Source organism: Molossus molossus, unplaced genomic scaffold (assembly GCF_014108415.1).
Source record: "Molossus molossus isolate mMolMol1 unplaced genomic scaffold, mMolMol1.p scaffold_m16_p_4, whole genome shotgun sequence".
Taxonomy (NCBI): Eukaryota; Metazoa; Chordata; class Mammalia; order Chiroptera; family Molossidae; genus Molossus; species Molossus molossus.
In genome coordinates this window covers 8,992,367-9,012,902 of record NW_023425377.1, presented here as the reverse complement: position 1 = coordinate 9,012,902, position 20,536 = coordinate 8,992,367, and the positions used below count along the sequence as shown (strand labels likewise).

Below are 20,536 nucleotides of genomic sequence, written 5' to 3'. Positions count from 1 at the left end.
CGGGCGCACATGGCAGCGTGAGAGGCCGGCGGCGGGAGCAGCGGGCGGCGCCGGGCTGGGGCCGCATGGACAGCCGCGCCACCCCGGCCGGCCCTCGCTAGGGCCCGCAATCCGCGCACGCCACCCATCCTCCCGAGTATGGTGCCTCGGCGGCCACCCGCACCGGGTACAGCCGGCCGACGCCGCTGAGCCGGGCGCGCCAGCGGCGGCCGGGAGCTGCATGGGGGAGCGCGGGCCGCTCTTGGGAAGATGCCCCGGCCGGAGCTGCCCCTGCCGGAGGGCTGGGAGGAGGCGCGCGACTTCGACGGCAAGGTCTACTACATAGACCACACGAGCCGCACCACCAGCTGGATCGACCCGCGGGACAGGTAGGACCCCGAGAGGACCCACGCCCATACCCGAGCCCTTTCTGCTCCAGGGGCCACCAGCTGGGACTGGCCAGGAGGGCGGGGGGGGGGGGCAGACTCTGGAGCTTTCTTTGCCCCCCCCCCCATTCCCCTTCTGGAGCGCTGCTCCTGCCCCGACGGGCTGCTGGGAGGAGGGGACAGCCAGCGAGCTGGCCCAGGCTGCCCCCTCCGCCATCCCTCGATGGAGGACTTAGGCCCCAGCCCGCACCTGCCCAGAGTTTTGACCTCAAGCTCTAGCCCCGCCCTCGCCCCCTTTAGGAAGACAAGTCAGGCCGGGGCTGGGGGAGCGACCAAGCTGAGAGATGCTGGGGCTTCCCGGGGAGGCTTTCCCCACTGTGGGGAGGGGAGCGGGGAGGGGGGAGGGGGAGGGGGAAGCATCTGGTTAGGAAGGGGTGGTAGGGCCTCAGGATTCAGTGGAGACTGCAGGAGGGAGGACAGACACTACGCGCAGGGGAAGGCAGCCTGGAGTGTGATTTTTGACAGGTGCCTCCGAGGTTCTGAACAGCGCACCGGAGCATGGGGGCCTGGAGGCCGGGAGTGGGAAGGCAAGAAAGGAGCAGGGGAGGGCTGATTGGGGAGACTGGTTCTCCAGGAATCCACAGCAGCTTGGAAGCTGTTAGCATGTAGACGGAGGTGAGAGGCCTCTGGCAAAGCCCTGCCCAACGCCTCTTCCTCCTCCTTTCTTCCTCTGGGGACCTGGCTCCTCAGCCCTGCACCTGTGCGTCCTGACCTTGGTGGCCACCACACCAGCTGTAGCACAAGATTTTTTTCTTTTCTTTTCTTTCTTTCTTTTTTTTTTTTTTCTTTGCTGAGGCAGGTGGAGTCCGAGATGTCCGGGGTGATTCTTAGCTTCCAGACTTTCTCCTGATTTCCACTGTTTGGCATTTCTTTGCGCACATGCACCCCCTCCCCATGTTTGCCCCGGGTGGGGGGAAGGGAGGGGAGCTTTGTTGTCCTTTGGTGACAAAGTCCGTGATCAAAGTGCCTTAGGAATGTGGAATTTTCACCTGGTCACTGTGACCTTGGCATCAGGTGCCTGTAAAGCAGCAGAGGTGGATGTTTTGGACCCTGCCTCTTGCTGGGTCGGGATGGATGTCCCGGAAGGCCAGGATGAGTAGTGTGTAGCAAGGTGAAGATTAACCAAAAGAAAAAAGCATTAAGAAGGGTGTGATTTCAGATTCCCAGTAGTTCCTGTGAGCATGTCATTTCATTCATTGATTTAACATGTACTGGGTTGCTCTGTGCTCAGTACCATGCTGACTGTCCATTACAGTAACCTGGAAGAGAAATGTTTAATGCTAGAGAGTGTTCCTTGAGCAAGCTGCTTGAAGCTCTGAGCCTGTTCTCCTATTTGTCAGACTAATGGTTTGCTTCTAAGGAAAGCAGTAGTAGTTGGACAGGACCTAGAAGATCAGAGTCCGAATCCCATTTTCAAACATAGTAGAAAATTTAAGGCTTAGAGGTCTGATTTGCTTGTTCATATGTACTTTCATATGCCAAGTTCTTTACCAGCTCCAAACTTCTAACCTCCACACATGTTCTAGCGTACTTTCCTTCCCCACCCCCTCCAGGTCAATTGTGTTGGTGAACCGGGCAGCCCCTCCTTCTTGCCTAGAACAGACACAAGTTCGAGCCCCTATGTCCTCCCCCAGTGTAGGTCCTGGCAGCTGACTGCGGCAGGTGTGCTGTTAGCAGCCGGAGGTGGGAGATGGACAGCCCCACACCCAGCGCTGCTAACTCCAGGTCATGCATCTGTGGACTTTTCTGGAGCTCTGAGAGGGGAACGCAGCTGTAGAAAGCTTCTCAAACAGCAGTCATTCTGTACCCTTGGAAGAGGGTACAGTATTGCTTCCAAGAAAACCTGACTTGGCCAGAGCCTGATTTCTCAAATTTTAGTGCTGTGTGGACCACCTTCACAATATTTTGCTATATCCATCTGTGCTGTTTACTTAACACTTGACTTTGAATCAACGCCATTGGAAAAATTTTAAACCATTTTTCACAGTGGGAAACTAGGAATATCTATCACCATAAATAGAAAGGATCCTTAAAACTACAGTGGAGGAAAAGAAAACCCACTGCCATTATGTTCTAGCTGGACACTGGCCTGCCCCTGGCCCCCTCAACGGGCCCAGCCGTAGGCCCTGCGCAGCTGTTGTTTGGGGGCAGATTGGCAAGCAATGGAGAAGAATTGAAAACATACCAGTGCTTAATGGAGCTGCTCACTTCTTCACCTTGCAGGTCATTGGTTTTCTACCTCCTGGTCATGTGCCTGCACTGGGCTGGTGTGGGGGCCCCAAGGATGCTGAGGGGTTCTGACTGCAACCCTGGGATCCCTGTTGTGGCCAACTTTGGAAGTTTGGGGAAAGAGCTGAGCAGAGGGCACCTGTTCCGGGCTCTCTGGACTTTTCCTTCCTGCACACCCTGGTAGGGTTTCTGCCTTCTGGTCCTGCTGGGTAGCCTCGGGCAAATGGCTTGAGCTCTCAGGTGCAGGAGCTTCCTTGGTGAGAGCCCAGGGTGGCGGAGATGGTCTGTAAGGGCCCTGCCGGCCTCTCCTTACCCCTCCTGACTCCAAGGCAGAATTTGGGAGTGGAGGTAGGCGGGAAGGTAAGGGGCCTGTGAGGAGGAGGAAAAAATTGAACAAAACTAGAAAGAGCCAGACTTCTTTGGGGTGGTGGGATGAGGGAGATACACTCTGCCAAGGTAGTTACATCTCTGTGACTGGTTAATGCTGTGGGGGAAAAAAAAATCACATAAAAAATGCTATTCCTTCCGTAGGGCTGTTTGCATTTGTCTTGGCTTTTTCCTTACCTGAATCAAGGAGATGCCCGCCCATTCCCCCGCATTAAAAAGAAGTCCGGCAAATGGTCTTTCAGTCAGAAAAGGGATTTCTTAGCCACCAAGAACAAAATAGCGTCTCGGGTTACCAACCCTGAAGAATGCCCTGGCACATTCCTCCCCGTGGGGCTGAGCCGTTCTGTGTGCTGTCCGGCCGGAGGCTGCTGGGGGTAGGGAATCCAGTTTTCAGCTTTTCCTTCACCAGGGCTGGAAGAGCGGCCAGGCAGCTGGCCTTGCCAACTCTGTCCCCTTCTCGCCCGGGGGAAGGCTGGGAGGCCGAAATTCCTCAGGGCGGTTGTCCCAACAACCGGAGAGGGTCCGTTGGGCAGCTTGGGCCCTGCCTACTGGGCCAAAGGCTCCGGCAGCACCACGGGCTCTCCCTGAGGCAGGGCCGCTGGGAAGGGGACAGGGCCCCGGGGGGTGAGGTACAGCCCCGTGGAGTGGTCTCTCGTTGGCAGAATAACTCCGGCTTCCGGGAGCTCCCAGCAAAGGGCCAGCGTGGCGTGGGCATCTGACCTCCTGGTATGCCAAAACAAATATGCTGATTGTTCTCGGAGGTGGTAGGGGTGGCCAGAACTGGCCCTGCCAGAGAAGGTTCCGGAAGGCTGATTCCTGCCCATTCTGTGGTTTGTGGTCCGACCTTCCAGGAGCTGCCTGCAAACGCCAGGCACAGTGCGGGGGTCTGTGTGCTCACCACCCGAGGCACACGTGGCTGAGAGGACATGGCACCGTCTCCGTGACCGGGGGAAGAACTGGAGCTTCCCCTGCTCTTCCTGGACGCGTGGACGTCGCAGGAAGCTGGCTGTGCAGCCATCAAACCAGCTTAGCCTCTGCGGTCCCAGACCAGCTGACAAAGGTTCAGGATGCTTCCTGAAGAAGCGTGTGAACACGGTTTGGGGCACTTAATTTCAGGGGGCTCGTGGACCCCAGGTTCATAAACTCCTGCCGTAGACTAACTTAGAAAATGCTCATCACTCCCTGTCTCCCCTCCTGTTTGGCTGGGTCGGAGTTGATGGCGGAGTAGTTACCGCATTCTGCCGGGAGCTTTACATCTCCCTACCAACCTGGGAGTAGGTAGTTACCTGCCTGAGCAACCTGAGGCTCAGGGGGGCTGAGTTGGAGCTGAGATAGGAGTGACAGGCACGATGACTCAGGAGCCCACATTTCTAATCACTCTACCACTCAGTTGCCTGCTGAGTCGAGACTGCCGCTCCATTGCCTGTGGAATTTGGCTTTGGGGAATGGAGCTGGGACAGGCATGATTTCACTTACCTGCAACCACCCTGGTGTGGCCAGACCACCGTTAACCAGAGAGCAAGTGTGGGTACTGGCAAGAGGGTGAGCCTTTGAGTCCTGGCATCTTGGATCTGCTACGTGCTACCTGAGTGAGCTTGGCGAGTTGCATACGCTCTCTGAGCTTTGGTTTTGCCTTCCGTAGAATGGGGATGGGCACATAAGCCGGCAAGGGCACTTCCGGGCATTAAATAAGCTAAGTCAGGTGGGGCAGCTAGATAGAGCCTGGTCGCAGGAGACACTTGGGGATGGATGCCAGCTCTCGTAGCTCTCACTAGAAGCACCTGCAAAACACGTCAAACGGAGACTGACTCTCCGCCTCGCTGCGTAGCAGCTGGCAGACAGGATGGACCTTTCTGGTCATGTAATCCAGCGTTCTCATCTCACCGATGAAACTGACACTCAGAGACAAGTGACTTGCCCAAGGTCATACAGCAAATGAATGTCAGCCTCGAGTCTCTAGTACACAGGTCTCCTTTCTTCTTTTACGAAAACTTTTCCCTGAAAGCCAGATCCGGTTTCTCCTGGTCCGTTCTCACGACTTGAGGATCTTTTCCGGTTTGTGGCTGAGTTCTTCACAATCCTTTCTCACTGTGCAGACCAGCAAGTTTCTTTGATAGTGTTGCAATCTCTGGTGAGGTGTGTTAGAGGAAGTTGTTATTTGTCGGATAGTGAAAGTACCAGCAATTGCAAGTGAGTTACTCTTTTTATAATCAGTTAAAATGGACTTAAGGTTACTGTCAGACTAATGTCACTTTTCCCCAGTTTCTTAGGCAGGAGTTCTAACCAGCCTGCCTTGAATTGACCCAAAGCCTCTATTCTCCATACTTCTCCTCATGATCCGCTAATACCTATAGATGAGTCCTCACCAGCGACTACAGGGCCCTGCGTCTCCTCCCATTCCGTGGGGGTTTGTGATGCCTGGGAATATCTGATGTCAGTTATTAAGAAAGAAATAAGGTTTAAAGGCGCTGGTAGAGATAACAGGAAGCAACGAGAGACTTTGGAACCCATAAACGAATAAAATAATAAAAAATGCGAACATGTGAACATGTACTCTATGCTGTACATGAAGTGTTTTATATTATGATCTCATTTAATTTTTTCACTAGCTTTGGGAGGTTAAGTCCTATGATCTCGATCTTCTGATGGGGAAAGTGAGATTGAGAAAGGTTAAGTAACGTGTTCAAGGTCACCAGTAGGTGATGCAACCAGGATTGGAGCCCAGGTTGTGGAACTCCTGAACCCACACGGTCAGATTAGCTGCAGCATTTCCGGATTCCAGAATGCCCTGTCCACACGTTGGCTTGGGAGTTACCCTTTCTTCCTAAAATCTGCTGTGGATCTCAGGGCGAGGGAGATCAGAGAAGCCAGCGAGATCCACATGGCGGGCGGCTTAGGAGACTGTTGGGCACGGACTTGACCTTCTGGGAGCAGCCAGCTAACCAGAGCTCCGGGAGGGAGAGAACAGACAGAGGCAGGGAAACTCAGCAGGATGCGGTGTGGGTCAAGTTCAGAGTCGTTTTGCAAGTCGCTTGGGTAAATGTTCCCAGTGGCCAGGAAATTAGCAGCCAAGGCAGCTCCTCTCTGTCACCACCCCTCCGGCTTGGCCAAACTGACCTGGTTCTCCAATCCCCAGGGACCTCAGGTAGCTGGGAAACACTGCTCTTTTGAAGAGAAGAGAATCAGGTTGCCTTAGTTACTGGGAAGGTTGGAACACCAAGCTCAGGTGCACATACGGAAAGCTAGGCTAGGCTAAGTGGCGGTTGGAGGTGGCTGTCGTGTTGCTGCAAAGCTCTTGGATGGAAGGAGCCTCGGTCAGGTTTTGCTGGCATTTGCAAGGGGGAGGGGCGCCAGCTGTCTGTGCTCAGTGTCAGGAGCCCTGATGGTGAGGATCCGCAGCCTCCAGCTTAGCCAGGGACCCCGATAAGAGAAACCCACTTCCTTTGGACAGATGGCTTGGGTGACCTAGCACTTCTCCTGGGACAGGGCTGAGGACGGGATCTGGGCTGCGTCCCTGTGAAAAACTCCCGCCGGGCCTCGCAGCACAGAGAGGGCAGCCGGCCGCCCACTCTCCTGGAGAACAGCGAGCGAACGGCTCTGGCTGCTGCTGCTGACAAGCTGCTCCGCGGCCTTGAATCCCGGTTTCAGAGTGAGATAAAAGGAGAGAAAACGCGGAAACTGGATACGGTGGCGTTTTGTTATTTAACCTTCACCAGCGGGCCATTAAGCCTCCAGCTCCGGAGCAGAAAACCTCTTGCCAGAATAACGGGGGGATTGAGGAAGGGGGGACAGGTGCTTACTGTTGTGTAGGGAGAACACAGAACATTTTATAAAGATGCTGCCTCGGAGGGGGTGGAGTAGAGAAAATGGGGAGGAGGGAAAAAAGGGACCAGTGGAGTGGGTTGCATGCCCCCCCGTTTCCCCAATTCCCTTCTCAACGCTTCTACCCATGACATCTCCCTGTTGGGAAGAAATGGGATCTCTCCGTTTCAAATGTCTGCCGAAGAAAAAGGACCGAGGCTTAAGTTCTCGTACAATGGTCAGCCAGAGGAAAAAAAAAAAAGAAGCTGCATCAAGATTAGGGACACCTTTGTTGGCTTTTTCTTCCCCAGTCCATTTATCACTCGCTGGCAGCCAGGACACCAGGCCAACGGCAGCTGCTGACTTTCCCCAGCCGGCTGCCTGCTGTCGCTGGGCCTGGTTAGGTGGCAGCCCGGCTGTCCCCGCGCTGGCGTCCTCCCCACCTCGTGGCAGTGACTTGTCTGATTCATCCCTGGGGCAGCCCTTAGGATCTGCTGACTGGTACCTGACTTGGAAGGGTCAGGTATCAAGACACAAGGATCACGTGGCTGCCGGGATGAGACGGCCCTGGGACAGCCTGGCCGGGCCACCTCTGCCGGGGCTTTTCTTGGATAGCTCGCGCTCCATGAGCACGTATCCCTGTGAACCCCAGGAACGCCTCACAGACGCCTTGTCCGTCTTCGTATCACTGGCACCGCGAAGCAGACTGGTACCCCGTGGTAACGACGCGGGTCACAGTAATAGTTCTCTCGAACCGTCTCTATCCAGTGCCTGTCCCATCCAAGCGCTGTTGCTTATGATGCTTTTCTCCTGGCATTTTGCAGATGGGGAAATGGAGGCTGAGACCAGTCGGGGGACACACTCAAGGTCACATTGGGAGAAAGAGGCAGAGTTGGGATCCGAATCTAGGTCCGTGTGGTTTCAAAGCCTTACTCTTTGTACCATGCATCTCAATGCATTCGGAGAGAGGGAGGGAGGAGGGAGGGCAACAGCAAAAACATTTATTGTTTTGATTGAATTTATTGGGGTGACATTAGTTAATGAAATTGTATAGGTTCCAGGGGTACAATTCTATCATCCATCTGTAAGGGGAAAGGGACTTGAACTACAGAGAAATAAACAGAAACACACCCACCAGTTCACTATGAACAAACACACCTTGTTCACTATGGAGAGAAAGGTTTGTGGGGTTCCAGGCAGGCAGTGGTTGAACACACCTCGCTATTCCCTGTAGTAGATAAGGCCTTCCTGAAGGTCTCCAGAGGACGCCAGGTCAAGTCCTGCCTCTGTCCTTGATGCCTAGTCAGTGACCTTGATCAGGTTCCTTCTCTGGGCTGTGTGAGCAGCACCTGCCTACCCCCGAGGGTTGTGGTGAGGACGACATGGCACCAGACACGTCACGTCTTAGCCAGTGACACGCCAGGCTTCCTATGGGAGCTGTGCCCACCTAGGCTCCTCTGCCCGCCTCTACTTTGGAAGGGAAGCTGGCATCACTGTTCTGTCCTTACCAACTCAAGCCTCCTCCTGGTGAGCCACGGTGACATCAGCACCTCCATGGCACCTTGGCAGCACTCGTTACATAAGTGAATCAATATATTCTTTTCCCCGAGTCTTATCGGAGGCAAGCCCTTCTTAGGAATTTCTGGAGTGAAGTGACTCTCGCTGGTGAGCTGGCACCAGGCTGGGTGTGAAGCAGGGCAATGAATTGCAGTTGTGAAGGCAGAGCTCAGAGGGCTGGGGCAGACCCTGGAGGTTCCAAATCTGTCTTGCACACCACGTCCCTTTGCTCGAGAAGTGCCCCCTGCCCGTGTGCTGTGCCCTGTTTGAGAACCCACTGATTTTAGCCTGATGGTGGCACAGAAGGGCGCTGGTGTTGGTCCCGTCCCACCCAGCTGGGCCATTCACTCAGCAAGTATTTATTGAGTGCCCACTGGACTCTAGGCTGGGTTACCCGTGCGGGAGGATCAGAGCAAAGTCCCTGCTGTCACAGGGTGTACCCTTGGACGAGGGAGATGGACAGGCAGTGAAACAGACAAACTGCATGATGACGGGGGCTTGGTGTTCTCTCCGAGTCTGTGCATCTTAGGAAGGTGGAGGGGCGGACTCACCGGGGGCACCTGTTGGCAGTGGGGATGTGAACATAGACTCGGACCGGGGAGACCTTTGTGTCTTCGTGTAGGCACTGGGCTAAGTGTGGGAATGCAGGGGAGACAGGACAGGTGTCTCTGACTCAGCACTTGCTCCGGATCCATGAGAGAGACAGGGGCAGCAAGCTGGGCCACTGTGTAGAAATGCAGGCTCTCCGAACCTCGGGCTCCTTGCTCTCCGATTTCTCCTGGACGCCGTCAGCCATTTGAAAATACGTATCGGAGGCCAGTCAGTGGATCCAGTGTCTGGAATGTGCCAGGCATTGTGCTCGCACCGGGGCTTCGGCACTGATTACACCCGTGAAACCACTGTCCTTGTGAAGTTTACCATTAGAGCAGTCAGTGGCTGTCAAACTGGCAGGCGGTGGGAACCCCCTGGAGGGCCTGTTAACCCCACTCCCACCCCCAGGTTGTCAGGAGGGCTGTTGTGGGCCCGGAAATTTGCATTTGCAACAGGTCCCCATGGAGGCTTTGACTCTTCACAGTATCCTGGGAGGGGCCCTCATCCGATCCCTGTTTTACAGCCTGGGCAACTGAAGAAGGCAGGTGAGGTCAACTGGTCCTTCTTATGCGAAGAGAGCGAAAGGCGGGTGGGCCCCGGGCAGCCCTGTGTGCCGCTTCGCCAGGATCACCGAGGCCCAGTACTGTGTTCTTCTCTGACCCGAGGCCTGGGTGGTGGCAAGTCTCCTTCCGGAAATAAGTCACGGAAATAAGTCACGGGAAGCAGGAGGTCCCAGGGGGCTGCCACGCCCCCAGGAAGTTCTCTTTACATTAGAATGTGTACAGAATTACATTTATCCTCGCTCCTGAGGACCCAAGGAAACCGTCCGCCCTGTTTCAGTGGCTCTGAGCCAGACACGGGCTGAGCTGCTCTTCGGAAGGGGGGTCTCTGGGCTTCTTCACCCCGGGAAGTTGGGGGTGCAGGGGAGGAGTGGGGGCAAGGTCCTCCCCGCCAGGAATTCTCTTAGCAGAGAGGTGCAGTCCCCGCTGGGGTTTTCCCTCTGGGCCTTCCCTCTAGCTAGTCCGGAGACCTTGGGTAAGTAACCCTCCTGAGCCTCGGTTTCTTCACTGGCAAATGGAAATTGTTCAGAGCCTACGTGATGAGGTTGCTCAGAGTCAAACGAGAGGTCTCTCCTTGAGCCACTGTCCGGACGGTTCCACCTGCCGCCTTCAAGACCCCCTTGGCAGCTTGCTCTGGAGTCGATACAGTCTCTGCTCCGTGCATGTACTTTGAGTACCAGATGTTTCTTCAGACGGAAGCCACTTCTTGTTTCTGTGGAAAAACCCATCCTGCTTAAGGAGATAGGTTATCTTCTCTGTAAACAGTGGTTTGCCCATACGAGTGTTAAGGGCTATCCTGACAGCTCAGGAAGGTTCGAAACCAGCCTGAGTGGTGTTTGTTTCCCTGTGCTGACATAAAAGCAAACATTTGTCAACAGCCAGTGGAGGACCCTGGGTATCTCTTCAGCCTCCTCATGGGTCCTCGTGCCCCAGTGGTTCTCAACCTAGGGGCCCAGGCCAGTACGTCAGCTTCACCTGGGGACTTGTCAGAAACACAGATTCTCTCATCGCACCGTAGACCCACTGAGTCAGAAATGCTGCAGGCGCAGCCCTCCAGGTGACTGCTGCCTCCTGCAGGTCTGGGAACCCGCCAGATGTTCGCAGCCAGAATGACCTTCGATCGGCTGTCACTGGTCACCAGCAAGAGCTGGCCCGGTTGAGGAACCCGCTGAGCACCCCGTTGAAGTGGTCCTGGTTGGCTTACAGACACTTCAGTAGCACCCCGATCCCTAATGGTCCGAGCTGCAGCCCCACACCTCCTCCACCAGGCCCCACCGTCGCCTGACATCTTCTCTGCATCGAGATTCACAGATGGAGTTTTAGCAAGGCCTTCCCGTCCCCTTTCCCGGGCTCCGTGGCACCTTATGGGGTGACTGCCTGTGCCTTCTCCGTTCTCGGTCAAGGGGCGGCTCAGTGACTCCCGCGCAGCAGGAGCGCGTCAGCCAGGAAGTGACCGCCCTCCAGCTGCGAGTTTGGGGTTCTTTTCTGGTCCTTCCTCCTAGCGGAGTCACTTGCCCTTCCTGAGTCCTAGCCTCCATCCCCCTATGAGGGGGATAATGACCCTCGATCTCCCTTCCTGAGTCCTAGCCTCCATCCCCCTACGAGGGGGATAATGACCCTCGATCTCCCTTCCTGAGTCCTAGCCTCCATCCCCCTACGACGGGAATAATGACCCTCGATCTCCCTTCCTGAGTCCTAGCCTCCATCCCTCTACGACGGGAATAATGACCCTCGATCTCCCTTCCTGAGTCCTAGCCTCCATCCCTCTATGAGGGGGATAATGACCCTCGATCTCCCTTCCTGAGTCCTAGCCTCCATCCCTCTACGACGGGAATAATGACCCTCGATCTCCCTTCCTGAGTCCTAGCCTCCACCCCTCTACGAGGGGGATATTGACCCTCGATCTCCCTTCCTGAGTCCTAGCCTCCATCCCTCTATGAGGGGGATAATGACCCTCGATCTCCCTTCCTGAGTCCTAGCCTCCATCCCTCTACGACGGGAATAATGACCCTCGATCTCCCTTCCTGAGTCCTAGTCTCCATCCCCCTACGAGGGGGATATTGACCCTCGATCTCCCTTCCTGAGTCCTAGCCTCCATCCCCCTACGAGGGGGATATTGACCCTCGATCTCCCTTCCTGAGTCCTAGCCTCCACCCCTCTACGAGGGGGATATTGACCCTCGATCTCCCTTCCTGAGTCCTAGCCTCCATCCCCCTACGAGGGGGATATTGACCCTCGATCTCCCTTCCTGGTCCTAGCTCCATCCCTCTACGAGGGGGCTAATGACCCTCGATCTCCTTCCTGAGTCCTAGCCTCCATCCCCCTACGAGGGGGATAATGACCCTCGATCTCCCTTCCTGAGTCCTAGCCTCCATCCCCCTACGAGGGGGATAATGACCCTCGATCTCCCTTCCTGAGTCCTAGCCTCCATCCCCCTACGAGGGGGATAATGACCCTCGATCTCCCTTCCTGAGTCCTAGCCTCCATCCCCCTACGAGGGGGATAATGACCCTCGATCTCCCTTCCTGAGTCCTAGCCTCCACCCCTCTACGAGGGGGATAATGACCCTCGATCTCCCTTCCTGAGTCCTAGCCTCCATCCCCCTACGAGGGGGATAATGACCCTCGATCTCCCTTCCTGAGTCCTAGTCTCCATCCCCCTACGAGGGGGATATTGACCCTCGATCTCCCTTCCTGAGTCCTAGCCTCCATCCCCCTACGAGGGGGATAATGACCCTCGATCTCCCTTCCTGAGTCCTAGCCTCCACCCCTCTACGAGGGGGATAATAACCCTCGATCTCCCTTCCTGAGTCCTAGCCTCCATCCCCCTACGAGGGGGATAATGACCCTCGATCTCCCTTCCTGAGTCCTAGCCTCCACCCCTCTACGAGGGGGATAATGACCCTCGATCTCCCTTCCTGAGTCCTAGCCTCCACCCCTCTACGAGGGGGATAATAACCCTCGATCTCCCTTCCTGAGTCCTAGCCTCCATCCCTCTACGAGGGGGATAATGACCCTCGATCTCCCTTCCTGAGTCCTAGCCTCCACCCCTCTACGAGGGGGATAATAACCCTCGATCTCCCTTCCTGAGTCCTAGCCTCCATCCCTCTACGAGGGGGATAATGACCCTCGATCTCCCTTCCTGAGTCCTAGCCTCCATCCCTCTACGAGGGGGATAATGACCCTCGATCTCCCTTCCTGAGTCCTAGCCTCCACCCCTCTACGAGGGGGATAATGACCCTCGATCTCCCTTCCTGAGTCCTAGCCTCCATCCCCCTACGAGGGGGATAATGACCCTCGATCTCCCTTCCTGAGTCCTAGCCTCCATCCCCCTACGAGGGGGATAATGACCCTCGATCTCCCTTCCTGAGTCCTAGCCTCCATCCCCCTACGAGGGGGATAATAACCCTCGATCTCCTCTCCACAGCAGAGAGCAGGAGGTTGTGTTTGGCAGTTTGGAGTCAGTGATTCTCAAGTTCAGCTGCACATTGGACTCACTGGAAGGGAGTGTTAAAAATACCCAGGCCCGCCCTGGCCAGTTTGGCTCAGCGGTTAGAGTATCGGCCTGCGGTCCGGAGAGACCCGGGTTCGGTTCCCGCTAAGGGCATGTACCTTGGTTGCAGTTTGTCCCCGGCCCTGGTTGGTCGTGCGGGTGGCAGCCACTCGATGTGTCCCTTTCACATCGATGTTTCCCTCTCTCTCTCTTCCTCTCTCTCCCTCCCACTCTGTCTGTACAAAAAATGGAAAAATGTCCTCGGGTGAGGACAATAAAAAAAAAAATACCCAGGCCCACCCTGGCTGGTGTGGTGCAGTGGTTAGTGTCAGCCCAGACACCAAAGGGTTGCAGGTTCAATTCCCAGTCAAGGTCACATACCTGGGTTGCAGGTTTGATCCCTGGCCCTGGTCCAGGTACATGCAGGAGACCACCAATCGATTCTCTCTCTCACATTGTTGTTTTCCTCTCACTCTCTCTCCCCCTCCATCCCTTCCTCCCTTCTACCAGCTCTCTAAATATCAATGGAGCCCTGGCCGGTTTGGCTCAGTGGTTGGAGCGTTGGCCCATGGACCAAACTGTTGTGGCTTTGATTCCATTCAAGGGCAAATACCTTGATTGTGGTTCAGTCCCCAGCCCTGGTCGGGGTTGTGCAGGAGGCAACCAATTGATGTTTCTCTCTCACATCAATGTTTCTCTCTCTCTCTCTCTCTCTCTCTCTCTCTCTCCCTCCCTCCCTCCCGTTCTGTCTGAAAATGGATGGAAAAATATCCTTGGGCCTGGCCAGTGTGGGTCAGTGGTTGAGGTCAACCCATGTACCAAGGGGTCACCAGTTCAATTCCCAGTCAGGGCACATGCCCAGGTTGCGTCCTGTGGGGAACGTGCAGGAGGTGGCCAATCAATGTTCTCTCTCATTAGTGTTTCTGTCTCTCTCTCTCTCTCCCCCTTCCTCTTTCTCTCAAATCAATAAAGAAAAACAATAAAATTAGAAAAATATTCTCGGGTGAGGATTAAAAAAAAATCAATGGAAAAAATATCCTCCAGTGAGGATAACAACAACAAAACTCCCCATGCCTGCCACACACCCAGAAACTCTGGTGGAGTTGGTCTGGGGTGTGGACTGGCCATGGGGTTCCCAGAAGCTCCCCAGTTGGTTCTAGGGTACAGCCAGATCGAAGAACCACAACTGTGGTAAAGACCGCCTTCTTCAGCGGGCTTGTAGAGTTGGAATGAGATTATGCAAACTGACTCTGTAAAGGGCTTTACAATGTCAGATTTATCCAACTCTACATAGAAAAATTGAGTTCATTCAGGAAGTCTTGAAAAACTAGTTGTGGGAAGGGGAGAGGTAGATACTTGGGAGATGTCAGACACCTGGCGGTGTAGTAATTGCCCCTCTCTTATGCCTGGCTTGCTCTTTCTCTCCTAACGTGTTAAGTATCAGAGAGATTTGGGCTCATGTTTTCTCCTTTAAGTGCAAATCTTTCCACTGCGGTTGCAATGAAATGCTTTGAAATAAATTGGTCTGCGCTGTGGCAGGGCTGTAGGCTGGGCCTCCTTTCGTCCGCTCTCAGCCCTCGGCAGAACCGCGTCCGCATCTCAGGCACACATCTGGTCCTTAGACCGCAGGCGGGTGCGGGGTGCAGGTCCGTCACCAGGCAGGCCATAGCCCGTGCATAGGAACGGGCGATGGTGAACGTTTACGGAGACTTCAGGTTGTGTCGGGATCGGCGCTGTGGGCTTTGCACGCTTCGTCCAGTCTGCCTCTCAGAGCAACCCCCTGAGTAAGAACCGGTACCCTCTCCATTCTGCTCCTGGGGAAACTGAGGCTCAGAGAGTTGAAGACTTGCCCAGGATCGCACAGCTAACAAGTGGTGGAACTGGGATGTGAACCCAGTCAATCTGCCCCCGAAATGCATGTGCTTCGCCGGCGCGTGGGTGGGTGAGCAACCCTGCCCTGCTCTGGGAATTCCCACCAGAGTCCTGAGATTCCTGCAGCGGCAGCCTCTCCCTTTCTGTTTGCTCTGCCTTGCTCTTGTGCTAGCAGGTGTCCCTCTCCGCCAGCAGGAGGAGGGAGCTTTTGTTCTGAGCACAGTTGGTTTTTGCAAGTCCCTCCAGGGCTTTATTTCCTCCACCACATTCCCAAGTCCCTGGTGGTCATCAGGAGCTTTGCTTCACCCTCCTTATTGACCATGCTGCACAGGGGAGCCCCATCTCTCCTTACTTTGGCACGAAAGACTTAGTAGGATCAGGTTCCCTTGGGCTCTGGTGTCGCAGCAGCACGGGCTCGGTCTGCAGCATTCTTGCTTGCCCAGTAGAGCATCGTTCAGGGTGTTTGTTTGGGGATCACTTGAAGTCATTTGGGTCATCTCAGGCCTGAAGCGGCCCTGGCCACGCATGAATTACCTTCCACTTCTGTTGCAATTGGGTGGGATTGAAACCAAATGCTGCTGTTACCTTTGCGTGTGGTTCCCGGTGGGAGCTGTGATAGGTGGGCGGGTGCAGCCGGGAACAAAGACAGTGGTCCGCGTGGAGTTCACAGACACGCACAATAACAACGCGTCAGGGAAACGAAGTGTTAAAAACAGCAGGCCTTGTGAGGGGCACTAGGGTCAAGGGTTTTCTCAGGGCTGGTTAGGAGACCGTGGCACTCAGTGGAGTGGCAACAAGCAGTGATTTCTCCACTGTGCTCAGGTGTTCCCTCTCCAAGAATCCGTCTCCAGTCCTGACGTCACTCCCCTGCCCCCCTTCTCTGAAGACCATAGAGAAGTCCCATAGCCACTGCCTCCACAGCCCCCGTTGGGCTCCACCGTCCACCCTCCTCCTCCCTGCTCCCCCATCCTCTGGGCAGAGTTCAGGTGTCACCAGGAGACACGAAGTGGTGTCTTCCTTCACCTGCCTTGTGGCATCGAACCGTGTGGCCAACCCTCCTCCTCTACTGGTGGTCATTCTTATCCAGGACAGTAAGGCATTGTGCAGTCTTCTTCCTTGAGGGGCCCTGTGTCCCCAAGCCTGCGCCCGCCTGCTCTGTAGCGGAGACTCAGATGCACATTTCCAGTGTCCCGCCAGACATCGCTTCTGTGCAGGGAAACATGCTCACAGGTCCGAAGCTGAGCCCGGTCCGGGTCTCAGACACTGTGCCCCAGTTTCCCAGCTGCAGCCCCACCTCCCTCACGGGCCACACAGGATGCCGCTGGCTCCATGAGACCTTCCCCCAGCCACCACGCCCGCCCACCCCTGGCTGGAGGGGACCTACTTTAATCAAGCTTGTTCTAGGCAAAAGCAGCAGAGGCCCCCTGAGGTAGTCTAGAAAAGAGAGGCTGTGAGGTTAGAGACTTCGCAGGAATCTCGGGAGGGGCACAGCAGTCCCCGTGGCTGGGCAGGTGGGACCTGAAGCTGGAGGCCACGAGCGACGGAGGCAGCAGCACCTCCGTGCATTTCCCTCTCGTCCGTTCTGCCCCCCGTCATGGTTTCCTTCTGAAGCCCACGAACTCCAATAAAACCAAAATGTGTCCATTATTTCATAAACCTTATTATGCATCAGTTCTGCCTCCTGCTTGCTGTGGGACCTCGGGCAGGCTAATTCATCTCTGAATCTCAGTTTCCTCCCTTTATACAAATAAGGTGAAGAGTAACAAAATTATAGGGAAGTTTTGTTTTTGAATATGTTTTTATTGATTTTTTTTTTTTAAAGAGAGAGGAAAGGGGAGAGAGATAAAACATCAACGTGAAAGAGACACATCGATTGGCTGCCTCCTGCACGCCCCCTACCACAGATCAAACCCGAAACCCAGGCACGTGCCCTGAGCAGGAATCCTACCGGGGCCTCTCAGTCCATGGGACAACGCGCAATCCACTGAGCCACATAGGCCTGGTAATAGCCAGGTTTGATTGAGTGCCCAGTGCTGCTCTGTTTTATATTACATTAGCCAACTGACACACTGACCTTCTGAGGAAGGTACTATTACTATCCCCATTACAGATGAGGACGTGGAGGCACAGAGAGGCTAAGTCATTTGCCCAAGGTCACACAGCTGCAAAGTGGCAGACTCAGGCCAGCTGGCTCCAGAGCTCACACTCTTAGACTGCCGTCCACTTTGAAGGATTGTTGTGAGCGTCACAGCATTAATTCTCTCATCCAAGGCACGGATCCGAGAGCAAGACTCAGAGTAAGGACTCAAATGTTCACAGTTATGACATCGTTACAGCATTAGTTTGCGGGTGACTGATGGCCTTCGTGGCCCTAGTCTGTCATCTCATTACCCTTCAGCTCAGTACCCACAGGTAACTCAGTGTCCCCAAATTCCAATTCTTGCGACAGAAGTTAATTGGGAAGGATCACAGAGCTGGCCTTGAACTGGACGTACCTATACGGGAAACCACAACGGAGGTCGGAGGGTCATGTGTGTTCCTGACCGTGGACAGCTGCTGCCCACTCAGGAAAGGCCGTGGGCAGTTGGCATCTCTAGGCATCTCTAGGTCATTTTTTTCTCAGAACTCCTGGAGTACATTGTTCTGAGTGCTGTGACGAGTAGTAGGACCTGGAGGTCACTCTCTCTGAGCACACGTTCGATCCTGAGCCCTGTCTCTGGACTCACCCCCTGTGGTAATCTCCCATTCATTGTGGGAGCCCGACCCTCTTGCTATTGGACACGTGGCAGGTGAGCCAGCCCCGTGAGCAGTGATGGGAAGACCTGCTGGCCTTGGTCACACCTCCTCCCCACGAAGGGCCAGGCGCCCCACAGGCCTCTCAGGGGCTTTCTCTGTGGCCTGAGCTGGCTCCCTGCCCTCTGGCTCTCGGACCCCCACCCAGCGCTCTGCTGCCCCCGTGACAACCGCTCAGGCTCTGCACCGGCACATTGGCCTTGCCCAGAGCTTGTGAGAAGTGCAGAAGGCCGGACCCACTGAGTCAGGACCCCAGTGATCCCTACGCATGTTGCTGTTTGGGGCACACTGACCATTCAACGCTACTTGTGTGTGCGGAGCCCGCTTTTGTTTTGTTTCAAATTTTTTTTACTGATTTTAGAGAGAAAGAGGAAGGAGAAAAGAGAGAGAGAGAAACATCGATGAGACAGAACATCGATTGGCTGCCTCCTGCATGCTCCCCACTAGGGATCAGACCCACAACCTGGACATGTGTCCTGACCGGGAATCGAACCAGTAACATCTTGGTACCTGGGTCGACGCTCAACCACTGAGCCACACCGGCCGGGCCTGCTTTTGTTTTTTGTTCTGTGGCTGACTAGGCCTCTTACCAGCTCTGATCTGGGGCCCACCATGTAGTCGTAACACCGGTAAATAGTGGATTACTACAGTCCGTTGTGAACACGTTACCAAGGGAAAGGACCTTCCCAGCCGGTTCCGAGAGCCCCACTTGGAAGAAGGATTGAGGCTAGGGGCACAGTGGAAAGGGAATCACAGCAGCTGAGAAACCGCAGGGCCCTGAGGCGCAGCATGTCCACCGCGGGTCAGATGCCCGAGGTCAGAGCTGATGCAGGCCGTGCAGGAGGGCCCGGGGAGCAGAACATGGGCCTGGGGAGCCCGAGGCAGCCAGAGGGGGGGACCTTGCAGGAGGGTGTCTGTCGGCTGTAACACGTAACGAGGACATGGCTGCGGGCACGTGGCAGAGAGCTCCAAGGCAGGACTCGAGCCCTGGAAATATTGGCAGGAGCAGGACAAGGCGGTCTGGGGTCCCTGATAAGTTTCCCAGGCAGGGGCTTGAGCGAGCAAAATAAATGGCAGGCTCCTAGGAACAAACCCTAGACAGGGCAGAAGTACTGCATGAGGGGCTGGGCAGAAACAGCCTTCCACCAAGGCTTACGTGGCAGAGCCAGCTCCTGCCCCCCAGCCCTAGTACCAGCCGGGGAGCCCGAGTGGGCGGCCAGGGGCCTGGCGCTTCCCAGCTGAGGGTGGTGAGGAGGTGTGGCTGGATCCCAGCAGGTTTCTCCATCACTGCTCACGGCCCTGGCTCACCTGTGAACAGCATTCCGCCAGAAGCCTGGACCTTGCCCCAACACATTCCTGAGATAACACCCACCGTTGTCCTGGGCAGCACAGCGACGGCCCCGTGAGTGTGAGCTGGGCTCCTGACACCTTCCCTGCATCCATTTCCCGTTTGTTTGAGGTTTGGTGTATGTCTGTGTGAAATGACTGAAGAACAAGTCATTTGTGAGCTGTCCAAAGTCCGTTTGGCGGCATTCCAGGAAAATAAACCAATACTTTGTCAAACCCACAAATGCCCCCCCTCCCCATTTCTTCAGAGCAGAGTTTCTCAGAGTGTGGTCCACGGACCTCCTTCACTAGGCTTGCCCCCAAAAGCTTATAAAACACAGATTTCTGCCCCCCACCCCCTGAAACCTCCTGACTCAGAATCTCAACAGGGCTTCCAGGAATCTTCGTTTTTAAAATGCTATCCAGAAGACCCTAATACACCTCAAACCCGAAACCCTCTCCCCCCTCACCCGTGCGGTGCTCTCTTTCCTGCGCATGAACTGTGTGCGCACCCTGCCTGCCGATGCTCCCTGTGCTGCTGCTCACAGCTAGCAGCCGCCTCTTCCAGGGAGCCTGCCTGGCCATCTTTGTCTCAGGTCATGGAGTAGCCAGCTGTCACCCTTCTCACAAATCTGTCACACAGTCATCATTTCTCATGTCTGTGTTCTCCACGGAGTGGTGAAGCATCCTGTCTCCCCAGGCCGACACCAAGTTTTGCACATAATCAGTACAAATGAAAGAAAGACAGAAATGAGGGAGGGAGGGAGGGAGGGAGGGAGGGAGGGAGGGAGGGAGGGAGGGAGGGAGGGAGGGAGGGAAAGAGAAAGAATACAAGTGGGCATGGCTGAGAGGCATTTGACTTGGGAAGCTGCAGAGTAGAGGTTGTTGAGCAGATGCTTCCCAATAAGAAACTGTCACCCTGAACTCCTAGGTCAAACTTTGGAGCCAGAGGGCAAACATTCGACCCAAGGAGAGCCCAGGGCTCGGATTGGCAGGGGCTCAGCCCACTGTTTGGAACAGTTTGCTAGCCCTGGGCCTGACCTCAAACCCAGGGTGGCTGGAATGTCAGGCAGGAGGAGCTAAAGAATGGAGTCATCAGACCATGAACCTCCCTAGGAAGTCCTTTCCCCCAGCGTTTCCCAGAGTTTGCTACCATGCTTTTCTGTGAGGTTCTGAATTGTTATTTGCCAAACCGGTAACTATTGACCCAACAGAAATCACACAAAGATACGAGAAGCCCTGGACAAGCTGTCGTAATCTTTTTGGTGAAGGGGGAGCCAGGCACCTGCCATCCAAAGAATGCTGCCCATCACCTAGCCCTGAAAAACAAAATGCAGTTCCTTATTCTTACCAGCGGGAGCACCAGGAAACCTGCTTTACCCGTCCAGCCGGGGTGCCTCCTCCGATCTTGCTGATCTGTGTGCATGTGGGGGCGGGGGGGCCTTTGGGGACTGGTGGGGGCTGGAGGTGGGTGGCTTTGGAAAGCCCTGACCTGGAGGCTCT

At 55.2% G+C, this 20,536-nt stretch overlaps 1 protein-coding gene across 1 annotated transcript in view; it reads left to right on the top strand.

Annotated features, from left to right (window-relative positions):
* The first annotated feature begins 237 nt into the window (after positions 1-237).
* The window catches only part of WWC1 (WW and C2 domain containing 1), a 128,653-nt gene continuing 108,354 nt past the window's right edge, over positions 238-20,536 (top strand). Inside the window, exon 1 of the mRNA XM_036241991.1 lies at positions 238-368. Within this exon, the coding sequence (XP_036097884.1) occupies positions 250-368 (119 nt within the window). The 5' untranslated portion in view covers positions 238-249. The remainder of the gene's footprint in view (positions 369-20,536) is intronic.